At 42.2% G+C, this 26,911-nt stretch overlaps 2 protein-coding genes and 1 long non-coding RNA gene across 11 annotated transcripts; 1 reads left to right on the top strand and 2 right to left on the bottom strand.

The window, feature by feature from the left end:
- Window positions 1–494: 494 nt before the first annotated feature.
- On the bottom strand, window positions 495–17,488 carry LOC117956266. The gene is made up of 3 exons (XR_004659216.1): window positions 17,478–17,488; window positions 15,786–15,790; window positions 495–576 (listed from the first exon to the last, which is right to left on the bottom strand). It is a non-coding gene; the product is annotated as an uncharacterized LOC117956266 (long non-coding RNA).
- On the top strand, window positions 4,407–20,511 carry creb5a (cAMP responsive element binding protein 5a). Of its 9 annotated transcripts, XM_034891190.1 has the most exons (12): window positions 4,679–5,132; window positions 7,137–7,203; window positions 7,657–7,750; window positions 9,651–9,760; window positions 10,185–10,240; window positions 10,271–10,444; window positions 13,682–13,808; window positions 14,095–14,166; window positions 17,436–17,762; window positions 17,866–18,132; window positions 18,933–19,041; window positions 19,942–20,511. In XM_034891190.1, the coding sequence occupies exons 1-12, from the start codon at window positions 5,110–5,112 to the stop codon at window positions 20,076–20,078; spliced, it is 1,563 nt and encodes a 520-aa protein (XP_034747081.1). In that variant the 5' UTR covers window positions 4,679–5,109; the 3' UTR covers window positions 20,079–20,511. The 9 variants fall into 9 exon arrangements, 8 of the variants coding, with proteins under 8 accessions (XP_034747085.1, XP_034747083.1, XP_034747081.1 ...); XM_034891194.1 differs by lacking the exon at window positions 4,679–5,132 and adding an exon at window positions 4,407–4,662 and having other exon boundaries at window positions 10,185–10,444; XM_034891192.1 differs by lacking the exon at window positions 4,679–5,132 and adding an exon at window positions 4,407–4,666 and having other exon boundaries at window positions 10,185–10,444.
- Window positions 20,512–21,813: 1,302 nt separating this feature from the next.
- Window positions 21,814–25,230, bottom strand: tril (TLR4 interactor with leucine-rich repeats). Its single transcript, XM_034891184.1, has one exon. The coding sequence runs from the start codon at window positions 24,911–24,913 to the stop codon at window positions 22,391–22,393; it is 2,523 nt and encodes an 840-aa protein (XP_034747075.1). The 5' UTR covers window positions 24,914–25,230; the 3' UTR covers window positions 21,814–22,390.
- Between the last annotated feature and the right edge of the window lie 1,681 nt (window positions 25,231–26,911).

Below are 26,911 nucleotides of genomic sequence, written 5' to 3'. Positions count from 1 at the left end.
TGTTCTAAAAGGCCATTTAAAATGTCGGTGACGTCATACACATCGTAGGGCCAGAGATACTCTTCTCTTAAGGCATCGACAACAGGCTAGGCTCTCCCTGTCAATACACGTGCTAGAATGAGTTGAGAGGTTTTAAAGTTTTAAAGACCATGCCGAAATATTCACACACACACACACACACACACACTTTGGATGCCATCAAGAGGGATCTCTGGTCATAATCAGTCCTTCACTGACCAATCAGCATTCATCAGCAGAATGCTAGTGTGTTAGGGGTGACAACAACTCAACCTCTATGAAATTGAAAGGACATAGTACACGTTCATTCAACCTTCGTCCTTTAATCCATGTTGAACTTGCAAAAAACTACAATCAAATCGGAAATTTCTCATCAACAGTCAGGTGAAAGAGACAAATGTAGCCGTCTAGTTCCGTAGACTCCCATTCATTTTGCACCTCTAGTGGAACTGCAACCAAATCCGGTACAATGGGGCTTAAAAGAGCTCAACAGTGGGATCCAGAAGTAAAAATACAATGCAATTTCTCCATTGACAATTGGAGTATAAGCCATAAAATCTTGAAAACGATAACAGACTTAAATTGAATAATGATTAAACTTAAATTGAATAAGCGATTGTATCTGCTCATATACAGTAGATGCCTAAAGTTCACAGGGCACCCACCTTGTTTTGAGATAAATGTCTTTTATTCGCAATGTCTTGGATAAGTACATCATGTGCAAGATGATAATCCTGTTTTGCAAAGATTTACGACACTGCACAAATCAAAATCTTTTCCCATGCTTCTGCCGTTAGCCTCCACTGGGAAGCTAACGTTTAGCTAACAGATAATTCGGGTAATTGCTAGGCTACAGCTGATGTAACTGCTGTTATATATTTTAACGGTTACTTTCAAGTTTTATTTTGAGGGTCTTTTAAAAGTTATTACATTTTCAGCTAGCGGTTAGCCGAATTAGCTGTTAGCTAAACAAACATTAGCTTCCTTTTTTCAGTGGTGCACTGTGGTTTATGGGATGAGTAGTTCCTTTGCTCCATTATGAAAATATGTACACAGTCTTGTACCTTTTGACTTTTGACTCAAAATGATATGTTGTATGTTTATGAGTTTGGTTGTAGCTGGTTAGCCTAAGGCATGGTCTAAAACTCTTCACATACGGATTATTCCAGACGTCAATTGGAGAAATGAATGGGAATGAAAACTGTGTGTGTGTGTGTGTGTGTGTTTGTGTGTGTGTGTGTGTGTGTGTGTGTGTGTGTGTGTGTGTGTGTGTTTGTGTCAATATTTAAGGTAGGCCTATAGCAATTGCATAACTCACAACATCTATCACATCCATAAAGTTTAAGGATTAACGTTTCCCTGTAATGGCTCAGTGGTGAGGAGTGAACTTTGTAATGTGTATATGTGTGTGTGGCTCCCAGAGAGAGGAGAATGTCCTTAAATCACTAGGGCTGGCTAACCATGGCCGGCTGGCCTGTGTTGGACCTGTTAATCGAGCGTTAAAATGGTCTGTCATAAACCACTGGCCAGTGACTTCAGCAAACAACCTTAAGACCTGGGAACACACTCGCTCTTTTTTTCTGACTGCCCCTGATCTACCCAACCATTTTAAACACAGACATACATATACATGCATGCATACATACATACATACATATATACATACATACAAAAACCAAATAAACTCTGATTCACAGCTGCAAATAAGTTACAAACACAAACAACATGACATCACCAGCGTACGCACTTGTCCAGTATAGAACTTCAGTGACTTCATCAGCCTGACACAGATGTTCTCTCTTACACAAACGTGTAGCACACACACTCAACACAACGGACACTCATTACGCACACGTGGTGTATAAAGACCTGTGACAGGGACGCAGTTCCCAACACTATTACGTAAATGAGAAGTGGTAGCATGTGTTGTGAAATGCAAGAGAGAAAGGGGGAGACTGAGAGTGAGTTTATGGAGCAAGACATCATCATATCTGAGGTCGGTGAGTGGTGCACAATGTAACAGTTTTGGATAGATTTCTAGCATGGATTTTCTGATTCTCAGTTCCTTTTTATGCTGAAGACAAACAGTCCAACCAGTGCGATGACCAATACAAAACTCCAGGATACACGTGTTGTGCAGTGTGTACCAAACCGAATCATAACACACACACACACAAGGGTGCTGCTCTTGAGTTGCTCTGCATGCAAGGGCAGAGTTGGATGTAAATTAAACTCCAGCAGTCACATTACATAATCAGATTATTGTTTACTTGTATACTCAGATTCTGTTTAAAGTTTCTGTATTCTGTTACTTTTTAAGTCGCACATTAGTAGCCTACAACATTACTTTGCACTTAGTCAGAGTCCATTGTGTATCAAATCAAAACAATTTGGCAAATGAGCCAGATGTGTGATGTAGCCACAGTGAGGATAATGCTAGTTGGAGATTGAGGTCAGTATGTTTGTTTGGCCTTTGACCTGAAACGCCATTTTACAGACGGGGTGAGATCAGTCTCTTAGCAGGCAATGCTCTTAAGCTCCCAGCCTGGCGGTTAAAAGCCAGGCTGAGGTGAAGATGCCAGATGGTAATGGCTGGTATAGCCACTGAGTTATTGAGGTAGTTGTAATCTCAGTGGCATTGTCTGCTCCAGGGCACCAGCCAGAGACTTCCTGGCTGCCGTCATACACTTTTTAGTGTGTTTTAGTGTGCACGCTTCACGGGCACGCACATGTGCTGTAAAACATCCCATATCTTCAGTGAAAACAAAGCTCAGTGATTCACATCCACAGAGGTTAGGAGCTCACAACACAGAGTGACATCATCACAACTTCCTGTTTCTTGTTGTCATGGCTGCCAGAATTTGCATACTTCATGCGATTGGTGGATGATGAGTCAGTAGGGTTTGGTCCTATTTTGCGCTTCAACCACAACAAAACCATATCCCTCTGTTCAGCTGGAGCACCGGAAAGCTTGACCAAAGATGGCAGATATTACTCTATGGCTTAGCTCCGTGGAGATGTGAATGAACAAAGACCCTCCTGTTTTTTTTTGTATGACCAACAGGAGTTCATGGCATCCTATAGATTATGTTGAACAAGTTACAAAACAGCAGGCTTTTTTTATTTTTGGAAACAATAGTTAAATTCATTGTAACTTAATTAAAAACCACTTAACCCTGAATATTTAAAAGTCATCCATCATGTTATCAAAATTGCCAAAATGAATACATTTGCCAAACCCTAGGAAAAAGAAAACTCTTCTTTTAATACACAACACAATGTGTAACACCTTTTTAAACTGCAAAGCTCTTCCTGTGTAAAAATGTGTCCCCTAAACAAACTTGTGTGACTTGGGCGTTACTCTTTGCCCTGATCGTGACTTATGGCATCATAATAAACACAACACCAATGTGTAGTGACTGTGCTTGTCACAATGTGTATCCACTTTATTAACAATGTAACACTGCTAAAACTTTTGAACTACCTCCCATATCATCCCATTTTTATTTAATTCATTCCGTCACTACAGTATAGGTATGATCCATTAATAACTTTGTCTTGCTGAAGCCATCCCGCTTGGTTGCAATAATCTCAGCAGAATTCAGAATGGCCATATGCACCTTTTTAAATGAAAAGAACTTGAAACAGCTTTCAAGAGAGATCGTTTTAAAACCCTTAGAGGAGCTTTATGTCATAAAACACATAGTAGGCTACATATGTATTTTATGAGTGTTGTAATGGAATCTGTAGGTCTATATGGGTGTTCATTATTTCTATTAATTCTGTTGGTTGCTTGAGTGTTGTTGGTTGTTAATTAGAAAAAAAGATTATTCTCAGGTCTATCTTGAAAAGAGATCTTGATCTCAATGTGAGTACCTGAAAATGTGCATAGAGAAGCAAAATACGTTTTGGGGTCACCAGAGATTAAAACAGGGTCACTGGACCCATTTATTAATAGTATTAATATATTCATTTATAATAACAACACGATTATTATTATTATTATTATTATACTATTGGAAGTAGCCTAGTTGTAGCACCATTATTAGTAGGCTATCATGTTCTCAGTATCGTTTATCAGGATCAGTTAGGGACAAAGCACCGCCTAATTTCTCTCTACTTTGAGCCTGTTTGGGTTTAAAAATAATAGTTTTCTTCTTAAATGAATAGAATCATAACCTTTTTTTGAAAACCTTGGGGGCTATATGCTCATGTTGACGCATAAACTCGATGCAGACGCTTGGACGTCCCGTTTAAGACAGACACTGAAAGTAGAGAGAGAGAGAGAGAGAGAGAGAGAGAGAGAGAGAGAGAGAGAGAGAAACTGGGTCTCATCAGCCCACCCTGCAATGCCCGTCACGTTGCTGTTGGGGTGTCGTTGGCTGGCCCGTCTTGGTTTGTCTGTCGGTCCCGGCCCGCCACCATGCCGATGTCCCGCCCGTCCGTTCCCCTACGGGCCGGTGTTGAAACCCCGCCCCCTTTCAATCCCTCTCTCCGTACGGGACCGCAATGATTTAGAAGTTCAGGAATCCCACGTGACGTCACCGGTAGGGTGATGTAATGCTTCTGTAAATAGAACGTATTGTAATCTCGCTCCAGTCCAACGTGGTTCCTCTCTCGGGCGCCACTTGTCCCTCTCTACTTGTAGGTAAGCCTCCGCAATTTACTTTCATTCACAAAACTTTAAACTCAGTAGCAAGAGCTCGCCTGACGCTGACACGGTCTGCCGAATGTAGCTTTATACGTAAGTTTGTCATATTCGACTCCTACTGGAAAGTTAACGGGGGAAGTTGATTGGCTAGTTGTCTCGGTGAAGTCTCATCACCAGGCGGACGAGGTTGAGCGCGAGTGTCTATTTGGGGGGTGTGACAGCACTCTCCATACAGCTGTGGCGAGCTTGTTTATAAGTTAAACAGGTTGCTATACGGAGCGGTAGGAAAGGAACTACACCGGCATGTTTTTGAGCCCCAGACACCGACTGACCGCCCGGCTGCCGGATCGTTTGCTGGTCAGAACCGCTGCCTAATTTGAACCGAATGAGCTCCGAGCCGGCGCGAGCGCTTCGATGCTGTTGACATTCATCCATCAAACATGGCAACCTTGAGACGTAGTAAGTAACCAAAGTTGACAAACGTTTTAAAAGCTGGACATTTGAATACTGTAGATGATTCACAAGGCACAGGCGGTTTTAAAAGTTGGGAGTGCATTATGTCATTCGTCAAAAGAGAATAACAGAGGAGGAGGCGGGGAAAAAAAATACTACCTTTCCAAAAAAGATATTTGTAACATTAATCCGTCTTAAATTGGCAACATGTTGTCAGTTGTTGGATTTATGTATTACGTGTGACGTCATTCCGCGTTGATGCGCTCTGACAAAGGTTTTGCTGAAGATGTGCTGAGTCTGCTCATCTAGTAGCCTACAAGTTCTGCTTTAGGGAAAAGAGAGAGAGAGAGAGGTGAGAGCGGGGTAACAGCTGTTGGAAGATAATCATGATTATCATAAATATCTATGTATTTATCTCTGAAATAGGGGATCATATTATGTAGTGTGCTAGCAGTGCTCCATGGAAGGCTACACAGAAAAGTGCAGTTTATGGTATGTTTAAAAACTGTAAAACTATGAAAACCTTCCATCTTTTTCAACTGGTTTTGCAAATGATCTATCTCTCTATCTGATTGTGATGTTGCGGACACTTGTTTGCTAGTTCCGTATTGTGATACACACACACACACACACACACACACACACACACACAATCACTCACACTCCTATGAAGTCACCTCTACTTGCTGGGGTTGGAAAATGGGGGCTGAGGCAGGTTGAAACCTGTCAGGAGTAGGCCGACAGTGCAGCCCTCCCACTGCCGCCTCCCTCATTCCTTCTCTCTTCCATTCATTGTGTCCTCCTTCTCTCTCTCTCTCTCTCTCCTTCTCTCTCTCACTGCCACTTGCCCTTTCCATTCCTCTCTCCATCACCCTAATGCCACTCTCCAACCCCTTAAGCCTTCCCCCCACCCTACACACTTTCCATTTCTTTAGGAAGCGTACTTTTGCCCTCTCTCTCTCCTCGCTCTGCTCTTTAGCGCTCACTCTTTCCCATGACATCAGGACCCACTTTACTGTCTTCTCAGCGCTTTATGCTCACGCAAACCCAACGTTTGCTTGAGGGTAAAAGCGTGTGTGTACCTGTGAAATAAGTGACACGCACTTCTCATCCGCATCTTTAATATCTCTCGGACACAGTAAACATGTACTAGAGGAGAAGGTAAAGTCAAGCAAAGGTCAACCTCTCCACAAGTGTGTGAATCTTGTTTGGTGACCCAGAGCTCAGAGGAATGCCTGAGGCCATGGAGCTGAAGCCGTCTACCTTTGCTCTCAGTGGAAAATGAGCGGTCAGCAGAAGAAGCACTTCAAATATGTCATAATTACCCGCCATGATTGGCTTAATGTCTCCCCTGAAGAACTGAGTGGGTCAAGCCCGGGTCAGCGCTGCATGTGGGTTTATTGTTGTACTTTATTCTGTGTTAGTGTTGAAATATTTACTCCATGATGACTTTGTTATTATGCTATGCATGGCAAGCGTGTATCTTTTCATCAAGCTCGTATTATTAACTGATGCCACGATGAAAGCTTGATGGCACCACACTTAGCACTTTGCTACATAATAACTGTGAAAAGTAAAGATCCTAATGCCGGAAGGCTTTGAGTCTCTCCTGGTGCTTACGGTACATGTTATTACTAGGCCAACTGTGTAATGAATAGTTAGGAAAAACACAAACAGGTTGTATTTATTACATATTATACAGCAGTACTTGTCCTAATAAAAATGACTACCTGGAGTATACATCAGCAATACTGTTGCTCTCCCGCTGGCACTAGAGGGATCATTTTCCGATGTCTCTGGGTAAAACATCCATCATCTGTGGCATCTACCTCATTACACACCGCTTCCACAATAAAGACGTGATAATAGGAGGATAACTGTATCACACAAGCTCAGTGAGGGATTTATCAGAGCACACTCTCTCTATCTTATTCAAAATATAAGTACAAGCTGCCTGGTGTAATGTGTGGATGCGTCAGGTTAATGTGTTGTTCTTGCTTCTTCTGTTTTATAGGCTTTTGTATGACATGAATGACAAACAGGACAGGCCTTATATGTGCGGCGCCCCGGGCTGCTCTCAGGTCTGTTGGATACAGTATCTGTGTTACACCTGCACCACAGATGTAAAGAAATTTAGTTTTGCAGGGAAATATATGACAACAATTATGAATTATTATTATAAATCCAGATTTTATTGTTGGTGAAATTAAATGCTTTCATATTGTAGAAAAGTCTTTACCATGTGATTATTGTATTTCCAGGCTGATAATAATAGGATAAGATTTATTTGTCACATGTGGCATGCAGTCGAGACTTTGCTGAGAAAGGCTAGTGTGTAATAAGGAACCATAACAAGAGTAAGAAATAAAAATGATATAATGACTACATTATAAAATATTCTCAAATACTCCACTGACTTCAGAGCATTATGACTTACAAGTCAGCTGTTTAACCTGAACATCTCACCCCATGTGTCACGTCATGCAGCTGCACGCATCTCTTCATATCTTTCTCACTCTGTCGGTGTGCTGCAGCGCTTCCAGTCAGAAGAGCATCTGCTCATCCACAGACACAAGCATGAGATGTCCCTCAAGTTCTCCTCCATCAAGACGGATACGGCTTTTACAGGTGAGAAAGCACGAAAGGAAGACAAAACATATTGCCTTCCATCCAACATCAACCAACGAGCTGACACAAAGCTTGTGTGTCCCCTTATCTCCCCATAACCATAAATAATCTTTATTCACTGCTTGCACTGCTTGCTATATGTCACTCAGTTCAACTTCAATTGTCTGTGTGTGTGTGTGTGTGTGTGTGTGTGTGTGTGCGGGTGTGTGTGTGCGTGTCTGCTTGATGAAAAAAGGATGACGCTACGTTATACAGTATGAAATCAGATAGCTCGATACAGGCTTCCTTCCCTCAGATAGTCTGAGAGAACAGAGTTGCTCATGTTGCAACATGTACAGTATACTCCTTCAGATTAGACCAAACATACTGATAAGTGAAGATCAACTCAGATTCACACCCAGGGAGGAGTTGTGCAGGGATTAGCACAAACCTTTTTTTTATTTTTTTTTATTGTGCTTTTAATTTGGATATTGGTAAAAGTAAGGGGGACAGGAGGGAAGGTAGGTACAGGAGAGAATTTTGTGGGATAATTAGGTAGATATAAGGCAAGGCAAGGAAGCTTTAATTGTAAACACATTTCAGCAACAAGACAATTCAAAATGCGTTAAATAAAACGTAAAAGAGCAGTTAAAAACAGAAACAGATATAATACAAGAACAAAAGTTACAGTGCAGTATAAGAAATTAATAATTATTTAAAGAAGGGAGTTTGTTCCAGATATGTGGTGCATAAAATCTGGTTTCGGTGGCCAGGTTGGCTCAGCGGTAGAGCAGGTGCACATGAACTCAGAGGTTTATAGCTTGACACAGAGGTCCAGGGTTCAAACCTAACCTGTGATGATTTCCTGCATTTCTTCCCCCTTTCTCAACTATCTATCCTCTCAAAAATTAAAGGTGGAAAAGATTCTTTCTCTTGTCACTAAATAGCAACAATGAAAAGTCAATCATGAATTCCCAGAGCTCAAGGTGACCCCAAGCCCAAAGATATCATAAAAGACAAAAAAATACTTACATTTGACAAGCTGGATTGAGTGAATGTTTAGCATTTATGCTTTAAAATGCTGTTAAAAGAGCTGCAAACCCAAAGAGAATTTAATTACCATGGTATTTATGGAGAGATGTCCCATGGTAGTCTAAATGTTGATTTAGAAACCTTTTGTAATTACAAAAATAAGTAATCAGGAAAAAAGGTCTTTCATAAACTCAAAAAATGTCAAACAATAAACAACATGTGTACACCATATGTAACAACAAATTATTCTTACTCCACTGAGACATTAAAAAAACAGGTTTGGAGCTATAGGCAAAACACATGTTTTTTTTGTTTTAAAGATACTAATCCAGCTTTAAGGTTGTCTATGTAAAAGCCCCTACAAGGCACCGCATGTTGATCAGCTTCACTAGCCAAGCATTTTTTTCTAATGCCACAATCCAGACTCATGCTCAGAGCATGGTCATGTGACACTGTCTGTAACCATAGAAACAGCTGTCCATCTGGACATAAACATGAGCATGCCATCTAACCTGTGCAGACTCTTTCTCTGAGTCTCGTTCTCTCTCTCTCTCTCTCTCTCTCTCTTTCTCTCTCTCTCTCGGTCCTGCAGCCTGCCACGCCTCCTGCAGGAAATCTCATCTCAAAAACAAAGAGCCTAACTGACCTTTGACCCCTGCATGTTTAGACTGCTCAGAGAGACAGACTGATGTTATCACAGGGGGACACACAGAGCACGGCTGAGAGGAGACGCGTCTCTCCTCTTGCCATTACAGCTTGCTCCACAGTCGATTCAGAAAGCAGGGAGAGACTATTGTGTCAAAAGGGCCGCGAAAAATAAATGACTACCAATTTTTTGAAACCTGTCTCTCCTTTTTTTCATGTGTGTATTTTTACGTAATGTTTCCAGACCAGACTCCAACGCCAACACGATTTTTGCAGAACTGTGAAGAGGTTGGTCTGTTCAAGGAGATAGAGGAAGAGTTTCTTCAAGCAGAAGAGGAGGAAAAGAGCAAACAGGTACAATTTATACACAAATACACACCAAAGTTGTGCAGCATTTTCAATCTTTTGGCCATCTCTGGCTGAGGTTAGCCTGAAGACACAGAGATGACTTGTGCGGTATTGCCGATAGGTATTACTTGTGAGGTCTGTCAGGGAAGTGTTTTAAGTAACACTTGACTGTGAGGGAAATAAAAACAGTCGGCCCCAATTAGACAACGGATATCTGACCTGCCGTGAGGAAAGACACACCAGGCGATCACATTCTCCCCTGTAAATTAAACAGCTAGACATCGAACACACAAGCACATGAAGACACAGACACAGACACACACACACACACACATGCCTAAACACCTCAGATTACAAAACACATAATGAAAGTAGATACTGCAAGTTCAAAATGGTCCCAGCTGATTGTCAATCCCACTTCTCCCAACAGACGCTTTCTCATAATGGGTCGTGCTGTATGAACCCACAGCAGCTGAAATCGCATCTCCAGCACCCTCATCCCCAGCACCCTCATCCCCAGCACCCTCATCCCCAGCCACCGCTGCACCATCCCCAGACCCATCCCCTGCAGCACCCTCAGTGTCATGGTGCCCTGATGGGCCCCAGCTGCAGCCTGGCTGCCCAGCAAGCTCTGTCCTCGCAGTCCGGTTCAGTCATCACCCAGGCTTCTTCCACCCTCACACACTCAGGGTGAGTTTGGCTGCACACATGCACACCTAGAGGCACCCATACACACACATACAGTACATGTTTTACTTCATCTATTCATCCATGCAGCAACGTTTATTCTATTCATCGCAAGTACGCTCAAACACACACATATATTTCATTTTAATGTTGCCTTTTCTCACACTTTCTTTCTCTCCTTTCCTCTGTCTCGCCCATCCTGTTTTGGACTTAGAATTAACTCATACTGTCTGGCACAGACTGGCATTTCCCCCTGCATAATTTATCGCGGCACTAATTAACTGAGAGAAAGAAGGAAACTAAATCAAACATCAGTTTACTGAGAGAACAAAGTCATAGCGAACGAGATGGAGAACGGCTGCTCAACACCCACTCAAACCCACTGACACTACCCTCACTGCCACCCAAATACTGCTTCTGTTATGTGTGTTAAGCATCCAAACCAGACTGGAGTTTCTCAGCGCCCATGCAGCTTCCATGGCTCCCTGGTTATCACCCAGTTTAACAGACGGATTAGAGGACTTCCTGTCTTTCATCTGACCAGCTCCCAGCAGCTGCTTTCCCTCTTCTTGACGTTTCAGTTTTGTATTTAGATTTATGTCATCGGAAAATCTCATTACAAACAATATACTGTGGGGTTAAATGAACAAGGTCAAACCAAATTATTTTATTTTTTATTAACTTGCAGCATGCTGCTTGATGTTAAAAAAAGTATGCTACCCACATTCGAACCATCCTACAAAATAGAATAACACCCAAGCAAAATGACTGCTCATTTTGTCAAATTTATATTTTCTCAAACGCTTGAATTGAACGGTCGAATTAACACGTGTACTTTATTCATTGTTAAAACTTGTACTTAAAAAATAAATATCCCTGTCAAATTCTTTCATTATTTGTAATTCAACTGCCACTTCATCTTTTTTCAGTATTTTAACTATATTAAATGCTTCAACTGCACCATTCTCAGCTGTCACGGTTCTCATCAAATATATTTAAATGGGCAGTTTCATTATTACATTTGTGACACTTTGGCATATGTTTGTTGGACAATTAATGCCTTCATTGGGGGGTAGACAGTAGAAACAAAAAATAAAGGGTAGACAGAGATGGAGAAGGAGTTGCAATCAAGGTATCCAGCCGGACTCGGACGGGTGACATTGAGAATTCACGGTCAGTGCCTTAAATCCCCAGTTCACCAGGACGCCTCACATTTGTAGCACTGTTCTGAATACTTTTGGGCCTAAAAGGAAATTTTAAAGTCTTTTCTCATTCCAACAACCAATCTTACAAAATAAGAGCCTCTGCTTATTTGCATATACATATACAAAGCCTCTGTCACATCTCTGCAGTTGATCAAATGAACCGAGGTACCCAAAGTAAGTCAACGCCATACAGTAATAAACTCCAAACATCTGTCCAGGACCAGACAGGACAGGACAGTGGGGAGTGGTTATGCTACATTAATCAGTGCCAGCTGAATCCAGACAGCATCTTAGTCAGTGAAACCAGCTCAAGTGTTGCAAAATGAACCATGGATCGTGTGTCTGACTGTTTCCCCTCATGTTTACGACCAGTTTCCATAGCGACCTGGTCTGTGAGTGTCTGGCTCTTGGCCCGGTAGAACTGTTGTGGTTACGTTTGGAAATGCTGTTTTGGCTTGTCTGTACTTTGTTGTATGTTACAAGGGCCGCATACGCGGGATTTAGTGATGACATCATTGCCGATGACCTCAGCGCGGCCACGGAGGCCCACGCTGTCCGATTGGCTTTGAGCCAGAGTGGTTAGGTCAGCACATGGCACCCTGGGTCTCTACATCCCCCGCTGGGATCCCTGAGCTTCTCTCCTCCCTCTCAAGCTGTTATTGTTTTCCATATCTGTTTTCTTTCACTTTTTTTTCACATCGTAACAGTTTGTGTCGTCGTTGCTTCACCTCAAACCTCTGTTTACACCTTTTATACTCAACTTTTTGTTTTGTTTTTTCATTCAACAGATTATTTTGTCCATATTTTAACCTAATATTTTCTCACTTAGGTCCTGTACTTCTAGTGGTTTGTAGCTATGTAGATAGTTTATGTTTGATTGGGTCCACATTTCCATCTCTGAGATTTCTTCCTCCACTCAGTGTTGCCAGGTTTGACTGACATCAAATTGCCCAATGAGAACCTAGAACCCGCCTTTCTTCTCCATTAGGGTGTGTTGACATTTTATTTCAAATAACACACACATACATGTAACATGGTTGCAAATAACCTGCATTTAGACATCAGTAAACACTTAACCGTAACCTATATGATTACAAGAATAAAAATCAAGCATTCGCTATTCAAGACATGCCTCATAAGACCTATTATGTTCTAATAGTATAGGTTTAAGATAACTCAAAAACACCAAAATTACAATAATGAGAAAATTAAAACAAAAAGTCTTTTTATCACATGAATAAATACTAAGTTGCGTAGGAAGAAAAAAGCCAGATTCAAGTGCCCTAACAATACAAAACTAAATTGATCTCCAATTGCCCCAAAACAGTTTTATTTACCCAATCAATTCAAATTAAAGTAGCCCAATTTGGAGGAAAACAGACTAATCTGGCAACACTGCCTCCACCCTCAGTACAGTGGAGGTAAATATAATTGAGATTGTGGTGCTCACTGCATTAAAAGATTACTTTTAAAAGGTTTAACTGGAAAAAAGAAACAGATGTCTTTATTATTCTGGATAATCCACAGAACAATAGTCTTCATAGGGAGGACATTTTCTACAGGAAGTTGTTCCAGTAGAAACTGTTGACAGTGAGGTCTGTGGATTACCCAGAGTAACTGGGACATTATTCCTGAAAAGACACACAGCTTAAAATATCTCTAAAGAAATCTCCAAGATGGATATTTATATAAATAAAAAAGGGGCTTATCTTTGGGTTAGTCACAAAACTGATCAGATCAGTTAGTTCTTGTAGATATAAACATTAGCCTTCTTCTATTACCCTTTTGATTCTTGTCATCCATTTATCCATCCCTAGTTTCTACTTTGACCTTTTTTGACCATGTCCGTCCATCCCAGCCTGACCTCCACCTGCCATCAAAGCTATAAATGTTTCAACTTGCACCTCTGTCTAAACTGGATTAGGGAAACTTTAGCTGTGGATAGCTCCCTTACATGACTCACACCTCTCTCTCTCTCTCTCTCTCTCTCTCTCTCTCTCTCTCTCTCTCTCTCTCTCTCTGTGGCTGACCACAGGCCGGTTCCCGGGCCGCTGTCCTCCCTCCTTTATATGCGGAACAGACACAGACAACCGCTGCCGGCCTCTTTACCTGGCACCCTGCCAGACCCCGCCATGCAAGGGGCATCTTCCCAGCACATGCCCGTGAGTACAGGACTCCCACACATACATCTGCATTCAGACACATGTGCATTATGATTTATAAATGCAGGTATAGTGGCTAAAGTGGTCAAGATCCCTGAGTTCGAAATATTTATGAATGACAGAAAAATTCACTTCATTCTTGGGTATGAATTAATCAAAAGTGTCAAACCCCAAATGGATGTGACCTTGTGGAGAACTCTTTATAGTTGAGGTCATGTATGTGCTGTAACTTTTCCTTGTCATGGTTGAAAGGTTATTTTTGTGTCAATTCCTTTTGCTTCTTCAGATAGAGAAGCAAATGCCGTGTATAATGGGAATACCAGGTCCTGTACACAACTCCTCCTGTTCCTCGCCTCAGGTACTGACCACTTAAATATTTTCTTACCGCTTCCTATTGATGATTACTTTCTCTTCTCGTAATAACATTATGCTCTATCAAAGACTTTCTGTATGCTTTATATGATAAGACTGAGTACAGATGGACCACTAGTGGCTTTGAAAAACCAATACCAATGCCATTGTTTATGGACTAAAGCTCATTCACGGCATTTGTTAGTTGTTAATTATTCTGATGGAGATGGAGATGGAGATTTATACCAATCTCATATTTTAACAGTAAGTATGAAGTATAGCTTACAGTATGTTAGGATAAGACTGAAAACAGGGGAAACAGCTATCCTGGCTCTGTCCACGACAACAAAGCCCACCTACCAGCACATCTAAGCTCACAAATGTACCTGTGTGTGTGTGTGTGTGTGTGTCTATATATATATATATATATATAGCCCTTTTCTTAGTACTTCAATAGTGCAAAAATCATTAGACTACTTTTTTTCACGGAAAATGTGCACTTATGTGTGTGTGTGTGCATGCTCGTGCGTAAATACATTTCCATCTACAGCATGCACTTATTGGAAAGTTTAATTAGTCTTCTGTTTTATATACAGTGTATATATATATATATTGGCCGTGTAAAAATGTGAAAAACTGGGCTGGGAACAGTAACTTCCTGGAATCTCCGCCGATGGCCTGGCAACTGCTCAGAGCCAAGAAATAATAAAACATTGAATTGTCGTTTTTTATATTTGAATGAATAAGATATAGCATGCAAGCTTTAGATGTGTTGGTAGGCTAATTGTCATTGATAATTGCCATTATCTTTGGACAGAATCAGGCTAGTTTCCCCATGTTTCCAGTCTTTGTGCTAAGCTAAGCTAACCGACAACTGGCTGCAGTAGCTTTATATTGGCCCTACATTTAACTGACTACTATAATATGAGAATGCATATATATAGCTAATCTTCTTAGCTACTTCGCCGCCAGAAAGTAAACAAGTGTTTTATGTCTAACTTTTCCTTTAACATTTTATGATTTCACTTTTCTCATCTCTATATTTTCTTTACAGCCACAAAAACACACATTCTGCCTTTGGCTTATCAATATAGACAGGACAAACACACACACATACACACACACACACATGTTTTATTTTTCTTGTGTTAACATGCTCTCAATCTCTCCTCTTGTATATTTTAAATTTCCTCTTCATAGGAGCATATAGTATCAATTGTTAAATATATGTGTGCTATCAAAAGCACCTTCAAAGGGAAAACTTTGAAATAGACCTCTATTCATCCACACACACCAACACACACTCACACACACACACACACACAGGTTATGACTGCATGTGTGGAGCTTGTATAGAGAGTAGCAAATGAAAAGGGGTTTCAGTTTTCAGAGCTGCTCAGGTCGCAGGTTCAAATCTGAACCTCTCTTCTTTGAACACACACACACACACACATTTGCGCACACACACACACACACACACACACACACACATTTTTTTCTCCAGAGCAATTTTTATTTCATTCTATTGTAATTTAGTCATGTGTAGCATTTTGCATTTCCAAGGTGTGAAACAGGACTCTGCTTCTGTAAAACCACAGAAGAAGTATTAACATGCCTCCGTTGTACTGTAACTCCACACTCAGCTGAAGTGGAAAAGTAAACGTTTAACAAGTGGATCAGTGTTTCATGTACAGTTCTGTGTCTTCATTCACTGATCCCTCCAGACAGAAATATCAACGTGGTGTGTCATCCAGGCCAAGGAGACCTATGATGTAATCACAGGCCCCAGTGTCAGGGTGTTTCTATGTAGTAAACAGAGCTGAAATACTCGTGTCCCGTCCTGTTCATTGTTAGTGCGGCTGTGTGTGTGTGTGTGTGTGTGTGTTTGACTGTCAGCCTGGCAAAGCTGGCACAGATTGCTTGGTGACCTCATCCTTGGCACTCGCTAAATGTGCTCCCTTTTTTTCGTAGTTGAATGGTTGAAAGGGAAAAAAATCAGCTTCTTCTCTTAAAGAAATGTTGTTTAACAGGGAACAGATAGCAATATTGCAGGGAGGAGGGTGATGTCATGCTCTAAACATGACCTCTCTTTCTCTCCGTCTCTTCTGCTGAGTGCATGAGAAAGGTGAGATGAAGTTTAATTTAGCTCTTACAGTCTGTTTAGTCAGATGATACGCGGGAATGATAAAGTGTGAAAGTATCCAGCTGCAGACTGCAGCATTTATTAGAACACATTATCCCTCATATTTACAGTTGTTTTCACAGTTGGATAATTAGGAGAAAAGGCGATGATGGGCTAAGTGGAAAATTGTGGCTGTGACCTGTTGTAATTTTAATTTTGAGATATTTTTGGCACATAGAGGTACCTGAAAGGGCCTGGAGGTAAGGTAGCTAAGCTGCTGGTACCAATTTAGCCAGTGTGAGATGGACGGAAAATGTTTTTTAAATATACAGTAAATACAGTATATATATACATACACATATGGTCTAAAACCCTGTATTAAGGCAACATTTAAATATATTGTATTTTAAATATGTGTTTATATTGAAAAAAGGGGGAAAATGTACATGTACTAATGTGCTGCATTTTACAACATATACTTTAATAAAATACAAATAAATCAAATATGTAAAATATTTCTGTACAATCTCCCCCAGGGGACTTCTAAAAGGACTGGTGGTCTCCAGACAATTGGTTAGCTTTTTTCTCACTGTAGTGAATATAGCCACACGTGTTGTGAATAATTTGATTTGCTGTTAGAGGTATGGTTCAAATCCTATTATTAGGTAACAACAAACTTGGCCTCAGTTGGGACACCGCTGATGTAGCGGGGGTCTCAGTCCAGTCAGCAGGGGTTCAGGTGCCATGTTGAGGCCCGGTTGAACTTAAGTTGTCTTAAATTCTTTGATACACAAAAGACTGAATATTTTTTTAGCAGCTAAATTTCAACAGATAAAATAGTCAAGAACCCGCTCCTATTCAGTGTCACTGGGGGCTTTCTTAGCCCTACATGTCCCAGCGTGACATTCCTAGAGGCCGTTTTTAATTCATTCATTCATTTTCAATTAATGTGCAGTTTAAATGAGAGGATGTGCAAATATACAAGTTGTAATACAGACTGAGGTTCCACTGTGTTTTTAAAAGAAAAGACATGTACAGCTCTTTGTCTCCGTGGGTTGATTTTTAGCCGGTATTTATTGTTTTATGCAACTTAAACTGCGTTGAACAGTGCATCACATGTGTGCTTATATTTAGTTTATTTGATCTCCTCTTAGAGATCCAAACAGACGCTAGGCCATCATTTCCAACAGCACCACCCATCAATGGTCGCCATCAACAACTCTGTGACATCCATGGGTCACATGATGGAGATGATGTCACAGCGTCATCAGGCACCTCCCCTACAACATCCCCATCATCCCCATCATCCCCATCATCCACAGCTTCCATCTCAGCCCCTCGCCTTTCAACAGCAATGCCATGCTCCACCTCCGCAACATCTGGGAAGCCCCCACAGCCACCTTGCTCAGGCTCACCAAGCACCCCCTCCCCATCTGCACCAGGGTTCGCCTCCTGCACGTCCCCTGTCTGTTCCAGCAGAGGTGCAAAAGCTTTATATAGATATATAAATATATGATGCGCCTGACATATTTCTGCAGTCAAGCACAGTTTAGTAACTTTGAAAATGGTTGTTTTTGTTTGCAGTTATCACCAGTTGCACAGCAGATGCAGCCCTCCCATCTATCCCTCTCCCAGCATGCAGCGCAGGCAAGTGACAGCTGCAGCAGTGGAGGAGGGGGAGGCGGCAACCGCCGCAGGAGGACGGCAGAACAGGACCCTGACGAGCGCAGGCAGAAATTTCTGGAGCGCAACCGGGCCGCAGCCACCCGTTGCCGACAGAAGAGGAAAGTGTGGGTGTCATCGCTGGAGAAGAAAGCTGAAGAGTTGACGCATACAAACCTGCAGCTACAGGTGGGACTGTCTGTACATACCCAGGTAGATAGATAGATAGATAGATAGATAGATAGATAGATAGATAGATAGATAGATAGATAGATAGATAGATAGATAGATAGATAGACAGATAGATAGATTACAGTGTTACAGCAGCAAAATATCAGACACACCGAACACATACAGAATATACATGACATAATAAATAGGATACAATACAATACAACAATGTTTCCCAAACTTAGGGTCGGGACCCAAAATGGGTCGCAGACCCGTTTTATTGGGTCGCCAATTGGCAGAGAACAGACTAAATGCTCAGCATGACCTCAGAAAGGCACTTTCAATAACCGGACCTAGACTAGATCAGCTGGTTGATATTTTCAACCAGCCACATACATCTCATTAAATTCAAGTCAACATTATTTTAAAAAAAAATTGGTGTCGGTACTGAGGGATGATGGGAGGGGATAAGAAAATGAGTTGAGAAAGGGGTGAGACACAGAAAGGAGAGTAGAGACCTTTTCTGTTTTTGTTTACTTTTATAATGGAATAAACATACCTCATATAAATTGGAATTCATGGTTTTGTTTTCCGTAAATGTGGGTCCCGGTGAGACACCAAATTTGTCTTTTGGGTCTTGAGCTGAAAAAGTTTGGGAACCACTGCAATACAACATAACAATACAAGAACAAATGTCTAAAATAAATACAAGTTGGGAATAAAATGTGCCACTACTTAAATAGTATTAACAGGGCGCCTGTGCAGCTCACCTGGTAGAGCACTTCAACGATACTTAGTATTTCTGTGTGTGTTTCCAGAACGAGGTCACGTCATTGAGGTCGGAGGTGGGTCAGCTGAAGCAGATTCTGCTCACCCACAAAGACTGTCCTGTCACTGCCCGGCAGAGAGAGGCACAGGGGTACCCCAGTGAGTAAAACCCCCATACCCTGAACCCCCTCTCTAGAAATCTCACCAGCTTTTCCAGATGCCTGACACCAATCATCTCCATCCATCACTGAGGGTTTACTTCAGATACCTTGTATGTGCACATAAGGGAATACACCATGGTTCCATTTTTGTCTTGTAATGACAAGCAGCCACCCCTCCGCACACACACACACACACACACACACACACACACACACACACACACACACACACACACACAGGGACCTTAAACTATATCTCACAGAATGCAGCTAAACAGCACTTAAGAGTAAAAACTCTGCTTTTAACCCGCCAGTCTCCACTTATTGATACATGCACTTTTACTTCTACGGAGAGCCAATCAAGGGTAAGCACTGCACTCTTAACTCTCCGTTTTAAGGAATGCATTCTTCAGTTTCATTTTCACACTCATTTAATGAACCAGATCTTGACACTTTTTGACTGGAGTGTTTATTCTGGAGTGCAATGCAATATTCTGGCAATTTGACTCGCATGAAGCTAACTTGGAATAAAATGCAGACCATGCCCATCTTGCACTTGAGGCAGTCTAAAGTTAATGTTCAACAATAACTTAACCTGTCAATGACCTTAACTGAAAGAAAAGAAATACTGCACCTTGTGGCTTAATTGAAAGCGGCCATTAGTTTTAAGTGTTGAGCTTCAGCGATCCAAAATGGATGCGATATTGGCATGTGTTACTTTTCGTATATATTTCTAGTGTTGTCTTTTTACCTGTATGTACAGTATTCATTTGTTAAAATAAAAGAGATATTTTCCTGTAATCTAAGCTGTAGTGGTTTTTCATTCATTTGCATGTGTGTCCACAATCCACAATCCACAGCATCTGTAACTTTGATTGACAGCTGTCTCTGTGTCCAGCTGCAGGGGTGAGCCCAGGAGGAAGTCCCACCCCTGTAGGCCCTGGGTCTCATCTGCAGGCCGTCCAACACAATAGCATCTCCACCTCCTCGACAGCTGGGGGCAACACAGGGCACAACCCCAAGCCTGGACGCTAGCCCTCACCACATAGAGGAGGGTCTGGGACTGGATGGCTGAATCCTACCAGACAGAATTTTTTTTTTTTCTGTTACACTAAATTCACACTCTGTGGAGCCGTGTGTATTATAGATGAAATACTGAACTGGGTAGGTGAATTTATAAATCCATGTGAACACGTGAGTTTTTTTTTTAACATGATCATCATCCTTTTCTGGTTGGAGAGGAGACCAGAACCACATACTGATACATTTCCATAGCAGGTACAAAAATGACCTCTTCTGAAAGCCTTGTTAAAACCCGTGATGGTTACACGGCAACTGGATCCTCTGTTTATTCAGAAAACGTTTCTGTTCATGGCAATCTAACCATTGCCTGCTACCCACTGACTATGCACATGCACAATCACAACACATCTTTTAAGAATCTTTTGCTCCTATATCTTGCACTAATTAAAAAACAGCCTATATATTAGTTTTATATTTCTATCTGAGAATATGCAAGTGCACATCTTATGCCTTATCTTTGATGCAGAAGCAGCTTGTCAAAACTATGTATTTTTCTAAAAATGATTCATACTAAGACAAAAAGTGTTTATTTCAACATTTCGAATCAAACTTGGAAAGCCATTTAGAACATGATTGTACAGTATTTCCTTTAAAGCACTTTTTTTAACTCCCCTAAGACACAACATAACTATGAACTGCACTTCATGTGTCAATCCCTGTCTGTTAATAAAAAACTATTATTCTGGTATTATACATGTGTCTTGATATGTACATGATATACAATCTTTCAGAATTGTTTTGACACAGTAAGCCTGTGGTTGTGAGCAATAAGATTATAATTATCGGTTTGTTTTTGTACATACAGTACGGTCTAGTCTGCCATCTAGTGACTGATTTTGTTAGTGGTAGACAACTGGAACGGTCAGCAAAGTCGATCATAGGCTGTTTTATGTTTGGTCAGTACAAACAAATTCGTATTTCTTACTATTTATTTCAAGAAGATGCATTTAAAACAGTGTTTTGTCTTTTTTTACAAGTTTCATTTCTGACTAATTAGTAAATGAAAGTATGGCAAACTTAAGGCTTTTTGTATGGTGCCTGCTGGAAACTCTTTAATGCAGGACATTATATACATGCAATTGTGCATCTGGGATGTGTGTGTGTGTGTGTGTTTGTGTACATGGCTCGTTGTGCATGTGTGCCTGATTTGCACTCCACCCTATTCTACTCAAACAAAGAGACTGCCTAACTATTGCCAGACCTCATCTTGACACGCATACAAAAGCATGGATGCACACGCACGCACACACTCACACACACATTATTATCTTCCCCACTCTCGCACATTGTTCAAGTCTCCATCTAAAGCAAAAATTAGTCGATATACAGGAAGCCTCTTTTTAATTCCTCCGTATTTGAAAATACAAGAAATATACTATGCTACAGCTAATATTACCAGTCAGTAGCAAATGACCCATTTTTATTTTTTATCATAAGAGTAAGTAAAAGTAAAAAGAAAGGGAGCAAAACACAATCTGGAGTTCAAGCTTTTAATGCCAGTAATCTTTTTTTATTTTTTATAAATGTGTATCAGGAATACTCTTCATATATTCCCCCATTTCTAGAAATACAATCCCCTTTCACTTTACATAATTAGTGGCTTACGTTAAAGATATCTGAAAGCCACAAAGAGAGGAACATCTATTGTAGAGTTAAATCCTCCATAAACACTCAAATGAAACATGAATCACATTGTTGGGGATTTTACTTCTTCATGTAATGCAAATTCATATAGAAATTATGAAACATGATAGATGTGATACAAAACAAACTTTCCTTTCCTGCCAACCAGCAGCCATCTTTACACACTGTACAAATACTGGATGAGACAATACAATGTCTATGAACTCAACATTAGCACCGTAGTTGAAATCAGTGAGCAATCATTCATGCGTACACACAATACATCAACAAATCACACATTTAGAAACCCTCGCAGGTGCAAGGAAGTGAAAGAGGAAAGGCACAAAGCAGGAAGAGGATGTCAGAGGGATTGGACTTCCTCTGGTGTCTGAAAGGAGGCACTAATGAGCTCAGCTGGTCTATTGTCGCTTTGAACGTTTTCTTGTGGTCAAGTGAGTAACCAAAACACAAAATGGTGGGATTGTTGACTTTGTCTGTTCACAGCCACAAACACACCCATGTTTTTAATATGACACTGGTGTGTGTGTGCAGAGAGGGGACTAAACCAAAGTTTGCATCACAAGCTAATTCACATGTGTTTCTGTTGCAAAGTGTCAACATTTTCAAAAATGTGCATGGCTCTAGTCAGAGAATCTCTGCATGTCACTGTCTCTGCGAACACTGTTGCTGTCCAGAAAGCGGTCACACGGGAACTCAATGAGGTCCCCTTCCTCTAGTGGTGCCAGTCGTGCTGGACGGCTGCTTTGGTAGCTTGTGAAGTCCGCCGACACCGAGGCGGTCGCCACGGCAGAACGAAATGGTCGCCTGGTCGAGTACATGTGCCGCACGTGCACGGCCGTCTTCCTCCTCTGCAGCCTCCTCTTCAGGCTTCGCCCCAGCCAGACTCCGCCAATGACAAGCAGCAGCACCGCGTTCCCGGCCAGCGTGGCCACCGTCACCAGCTGGAGGTCGGAGGTCAGCATGCCTCCATGGCTGAAGCCCTCGGGGAGAGTGACCAGCCCGGCGCAGTGGTCCCGGGGTGCGACTTGACAAACAGATCCTCCAACTACTCCCTCCACACAGACCATGTAGGTCACATCTGAGCTGAGTTCTCGAAGGGTTATGGAGCGAGCTGTGCCACGAGCGTAAACGTAGCGAGGGAAACGATCCGGAGTGCCAAAGCGGTCGAACAGAATCCGGTAGTGGACTTCATCTAGGCCTGGCCCAGATCCTGGTAGGTAGCGGTGATGATCCCTGGTGAGCCAGTAGATGGTGACAGTACTAGATGTCACTTGATCTACTGAAACATTAGTGATGAAATGGCGGTTGAACACACAAGGATCTGTGACTAGAGGTAGATCCTCCTCCTGATCTGACGATCTCAGAAGATCAAACTTTTCTCCTGACTGGCCCAGAGTCGTGGTGTTGAGCCCCGTGTTTGCATCAGTGGAGTCCCTGTCCTGGTTTCCAGCATGGCTTGGTGTGGAAATAGCTGGTGGATCGGTTCTGGAAATTACATCTGACCTTTGCCTACTTTTGGCCCGTTTCCCAGCAGCCTCTGCAGCAGTTTGTGATCTTGGGTTAAGTGATTCTTTCTTTTTTGAGTGTTTCTTTCTTTCTGGTGAAGAAGGCGATTCAGCCACCTCTAGACCACTTTGGTCTCCCTGGATTCCCACCCCCTCCTGTCCTTCTCTCTTCCTCTTCTCTCCCTCTTTGCTCATTATGACTGCATCCCTGTTCCCATGTCTCATATGTACACCTTCTGTCTCCGGCACCTGCCCTTCTTCACCTCTCTCCTTCTGCTTTATTGTATCCAGTGGATGATCCAGTGTTCCATTTTCTTTTCCCTCCACTTTTACCAACACCCTCCCTCCACGGCTCTCCTCAGGCCCAGCTAGGTTCTCACACAAGTGGGTCCAGTTCCCAAAGGGCTGCAGCTGGGAGCTGTTCACATAGTCCAAATATTTCCCCCTCAGAGTTGCTGGGTGGTGACACTGCACAAAAACAGTCAGTAGTTTGCCCTGAGAATGCGCAGAAGTCATCCATCTTCTCAGCTCCTCCAGGCGACAGTCGCATGTCCAGTTGTTGCCATGGAGATCCAGGTCGTAAAGCACGTTGTTGAGGGCAAAAATGTCCCCGGAAAGGCTGGTGAGCATGTTGTTCTTCAGCTTCAGCACTCTCAGATGTTTAAGATGCGAAAAAGCCAAAGAGTCCACGATGGAAATCCGGTTGCGACTGAAGTCCAGCTCCTCAATGCGCTCCAGAGAGTCCAGGAGACCGGCGGGGATTTCCTCCAACTCGTTGCCGTCAATCAGAAGCTCTCTGAGGCTCGAAAGCCCCTTCAGAGCCCCGCTGTCCAGGCGAGAGATTCTGTTGTTGCTGAGGGACAGTTTGGACAGCTTTTTTAGATTTTGGAAGACGTGGTTTCCAACGTACTGGATTTCATTTTCAGACAGAAGCAGCGTTGTCAGAGCTTTGAGTTGGGAGAAAATGAGGGCATTGCGCACGGCCGACTGCTTGTTGTGGGCCAGGTTTAGAAAGCGCAGGTTGGTGAGTTTAGAGAACGCGTTTCTGTGAATATGCTGCAGTTTGTTGGATTCCAGATGGAGATAATGTAGGCTGGTCAAACTTTTAAAAACAGAGTCCTGCAGAACTTCTATTGAGTTGCCATCCAGACGCAATTTAACAAGATTATCCAAGTTGGCAAAGAGCTCCGATGTGAGATTCGTAATGTCATTATTATTTCCACAGAGAATAGTTAATTTTTGTAGGGATTGTAAAGTCCCAGCGGGTATATCTGAAAAAAGATTGTGTCCCAAGTACAGCTCCTCCAACTTGGAGAGTTTCTCAAATGCTTTTGGGTGAATAGTTTGTATTTGATTGTACTGTAAATTTAACCGCACGAGGTTACTGTAACGTGTGAAGTCAAAAGCGGATATGTTAACGATGAAGTTACCCCCAAGGCTGAAGATCAGCACCTCCTCGGGTACCCGCGTGCTGGGTTTGGGCACAGTGCGCAAACCGCGATTGGTGCACATGAGGTGCTGCGGGTGCTGGCAGTCACAACGGTCGGGACAAAAGCTCGTCACCGGTGAGGAAGAAATGAACCCATTAAGAGATAGCAGGAGAAAGCATGTCCCAGCCAGGAAATTGCCCGTATCCATTCCCACTGCGCGGAGACTGATGCGGCATTCGCTTTGTGTTGTTCAGGTGCAGTCGCCCCTCTCCTCTCTCACGCTGGAGATCGACTCGTCCATAATCCACTTATTGCCATGAAAAGTGGAGAGAAAAGAGCTGTACACATCAAGCACGCGGATCCATCACCTAGCAGCATCTTCTGTGGAGCAAATTAATTCATGCAGTGCGCTCTCATGCTGTCCGAGGGAGCGCTCACCACCCCAACAACGCCTCCATCCCCCCAAGTGGTCATCTGCTGCGAATTACAGAGTTCAGGCGAGCGTGCTCACACACACACATACACACACACACACACACACACACACACACACAATAGAGTCCCTCCTCCGCAACTCTGCGACCCTGCCAAAACCAGATGTGCACAAGTTTTGACGCATGAGATCCAGAGCTTTGCGCGTGCATGCAGGTAATCACATACGCACACACACACGCTACAGTCACTACAGCGAGAAGGGGAGGGAAACAGAGATTGAGAAACCCTTTGACCGAGTTTTCTGCGCGCACCCGCAGCCACCGGGGGTCTGAGATCTGGATCGGATGCCTGGTATGGACAAAGCAGACAGGAAGATTCCCTTCCCACGGAATCCCAAAAGAAACTCAAAATGTTGGATTCCTTCACAGCAGGGTGCAGACAGTACAAACTCGCTCGTACAACAAGTTTAACAAAACCCTTAAATGTATATTGGCATTGGTTTTAATAAGCTATAGTAGGCTATATTAAAAAAAAGATAATTTATGAAACAGCTGTAGCATAGTGAACAGCTATGCAAGTATGTAAGTAAGTATAGGCTACAATCAACACATCAACAGCTTAGTCTGCACCATGTAGCCTACAGTAGGAACGCCATCATCATGCAGCTTAGCTGTAATTTACCATTCTCTCATTAACGTACCTCGTGTTGCTGGGGCCACAAGGAGCACAGCTGGTTGACATTTGCAGATGAGGAATTTGGAAAGTTAAGCATGTGTTAAGACTGACGAGGAGAGGTGCCAAAGCTGAGTTAAAGATCGCCAACTTGAATGTGAGGAAATAAATGCAGGGTGAGTGGGCCATCCATGTGGAGATTTTGTGCAGAAAGTATGCAGAGTGAAGAACGATTCCCTGCAGCATACATGAAGGTTTATGTTCCAGTTTGTCTGAATAGCATGCAGTGTTACAGCCAAGACATCTGCATTTATGGAACATGAGGTAGAGTGCTTACCACTGGCATACATGACACACAGCCTAGATCTGTGTTTCCCTGACTTTCACTGTGTGATGTGCCTAGCCCTATGAGATAAGATCAAGCACCTCTTTATAGACGCCACCTGGCATGTTCCCCTTAATTTCTGACTGGATGATATTTAGCATTATTAGTTATATATGGCCTACACTTGGAAATGGTTACCGAAGATTCTCATACAATTGAATCATCAGTGTTTAGGTTGCTTTGGTCGAGCACATGTTCCCAGGGAATGTTTGTCTCTTGGTATAAACATTGTCAGATATTAGTAAGGGCTATCTTTGTAGCTCAAATCGCAAAACAATAACGGGAGATGGATGTTTAAATGCAGGTTGAATGGTAAATATCTGTTTAGACACTTTGGAGATGTAAATGTCAAAAGTCAAGAACACTTTCTTGGCCGCAAATTTGAAGGCCTTATGAGGAGTATAACATCAGTAGCCTAGGCTATAAACTGTGGCTGATGGGAAGAAGGGAAACACACATTGAACATTTGACCTCTAGTAATAAACTCTGGATAACATAAAACAGTTTGAAATGTGTCCTTAATGTGTCATATTAAGAGGATTTAGAGTTAGGCAACAAAAGACCCTGGGTCATACATACGCTAAGCTGACGTTTCAATCATTTGTTGATACTTTGTGAAAACTATTTGAACTTTATTATTTACTTTTAACTAACTATTTGAACTGTTTGTTAATTGCGTTTAGCTATTTCAACTGTTTATTCATTACGTTCAGC

Source organism: Etheostoma cragini, chromosome 14, assembly GCF_013103735.1.
Source record: "Etheostoma cragini isolate CJK2018 chromosome 14, CSU_Ecrag_1.0, whole genome shotgun sequence".
Lineage (NCBI taxonomy): Eukaryota > Metazoa > Chordata > Actinopteri > Perciformes > Percidae > Etheostoma > Etheostoma cragini.
The sequence above is the reverse complement of the archived record's forward strand: the minus strand, read 5'-3'. Positions and strand labels throughout refer to the sequence as shown.

Excerpts from the sequence above, each read along its gene's own strand:
- creb5a (XM_034891188.1), top strand. The coding sequence starts at position 5,110 with ATGGCAACCTTGAGACGTAGTAA. Across the intron at positions 5,133-7,136 it reads GCAACCTTGAGACGTAGTAA|GCTTTTGTATGACATGAATG; the intron begins GTAACCAAAGTT and ends TCTGTTTTATAG. Across the intron at positions 13,809-14,094 it reads CATCTTCCCAGCACATGCCC|ATAGAGAAGCAAATGCCGTG; the intron begins GTGAGTACAGGA and ends TTGCTTCTTCAG.
- tril (XM_034891184.1), bottom strand. The coding sequence starts at position 24,913 with ATGGATACGGGCAATTTCCTGGCTGGGACATGCTTTCTCCTGCTATCT.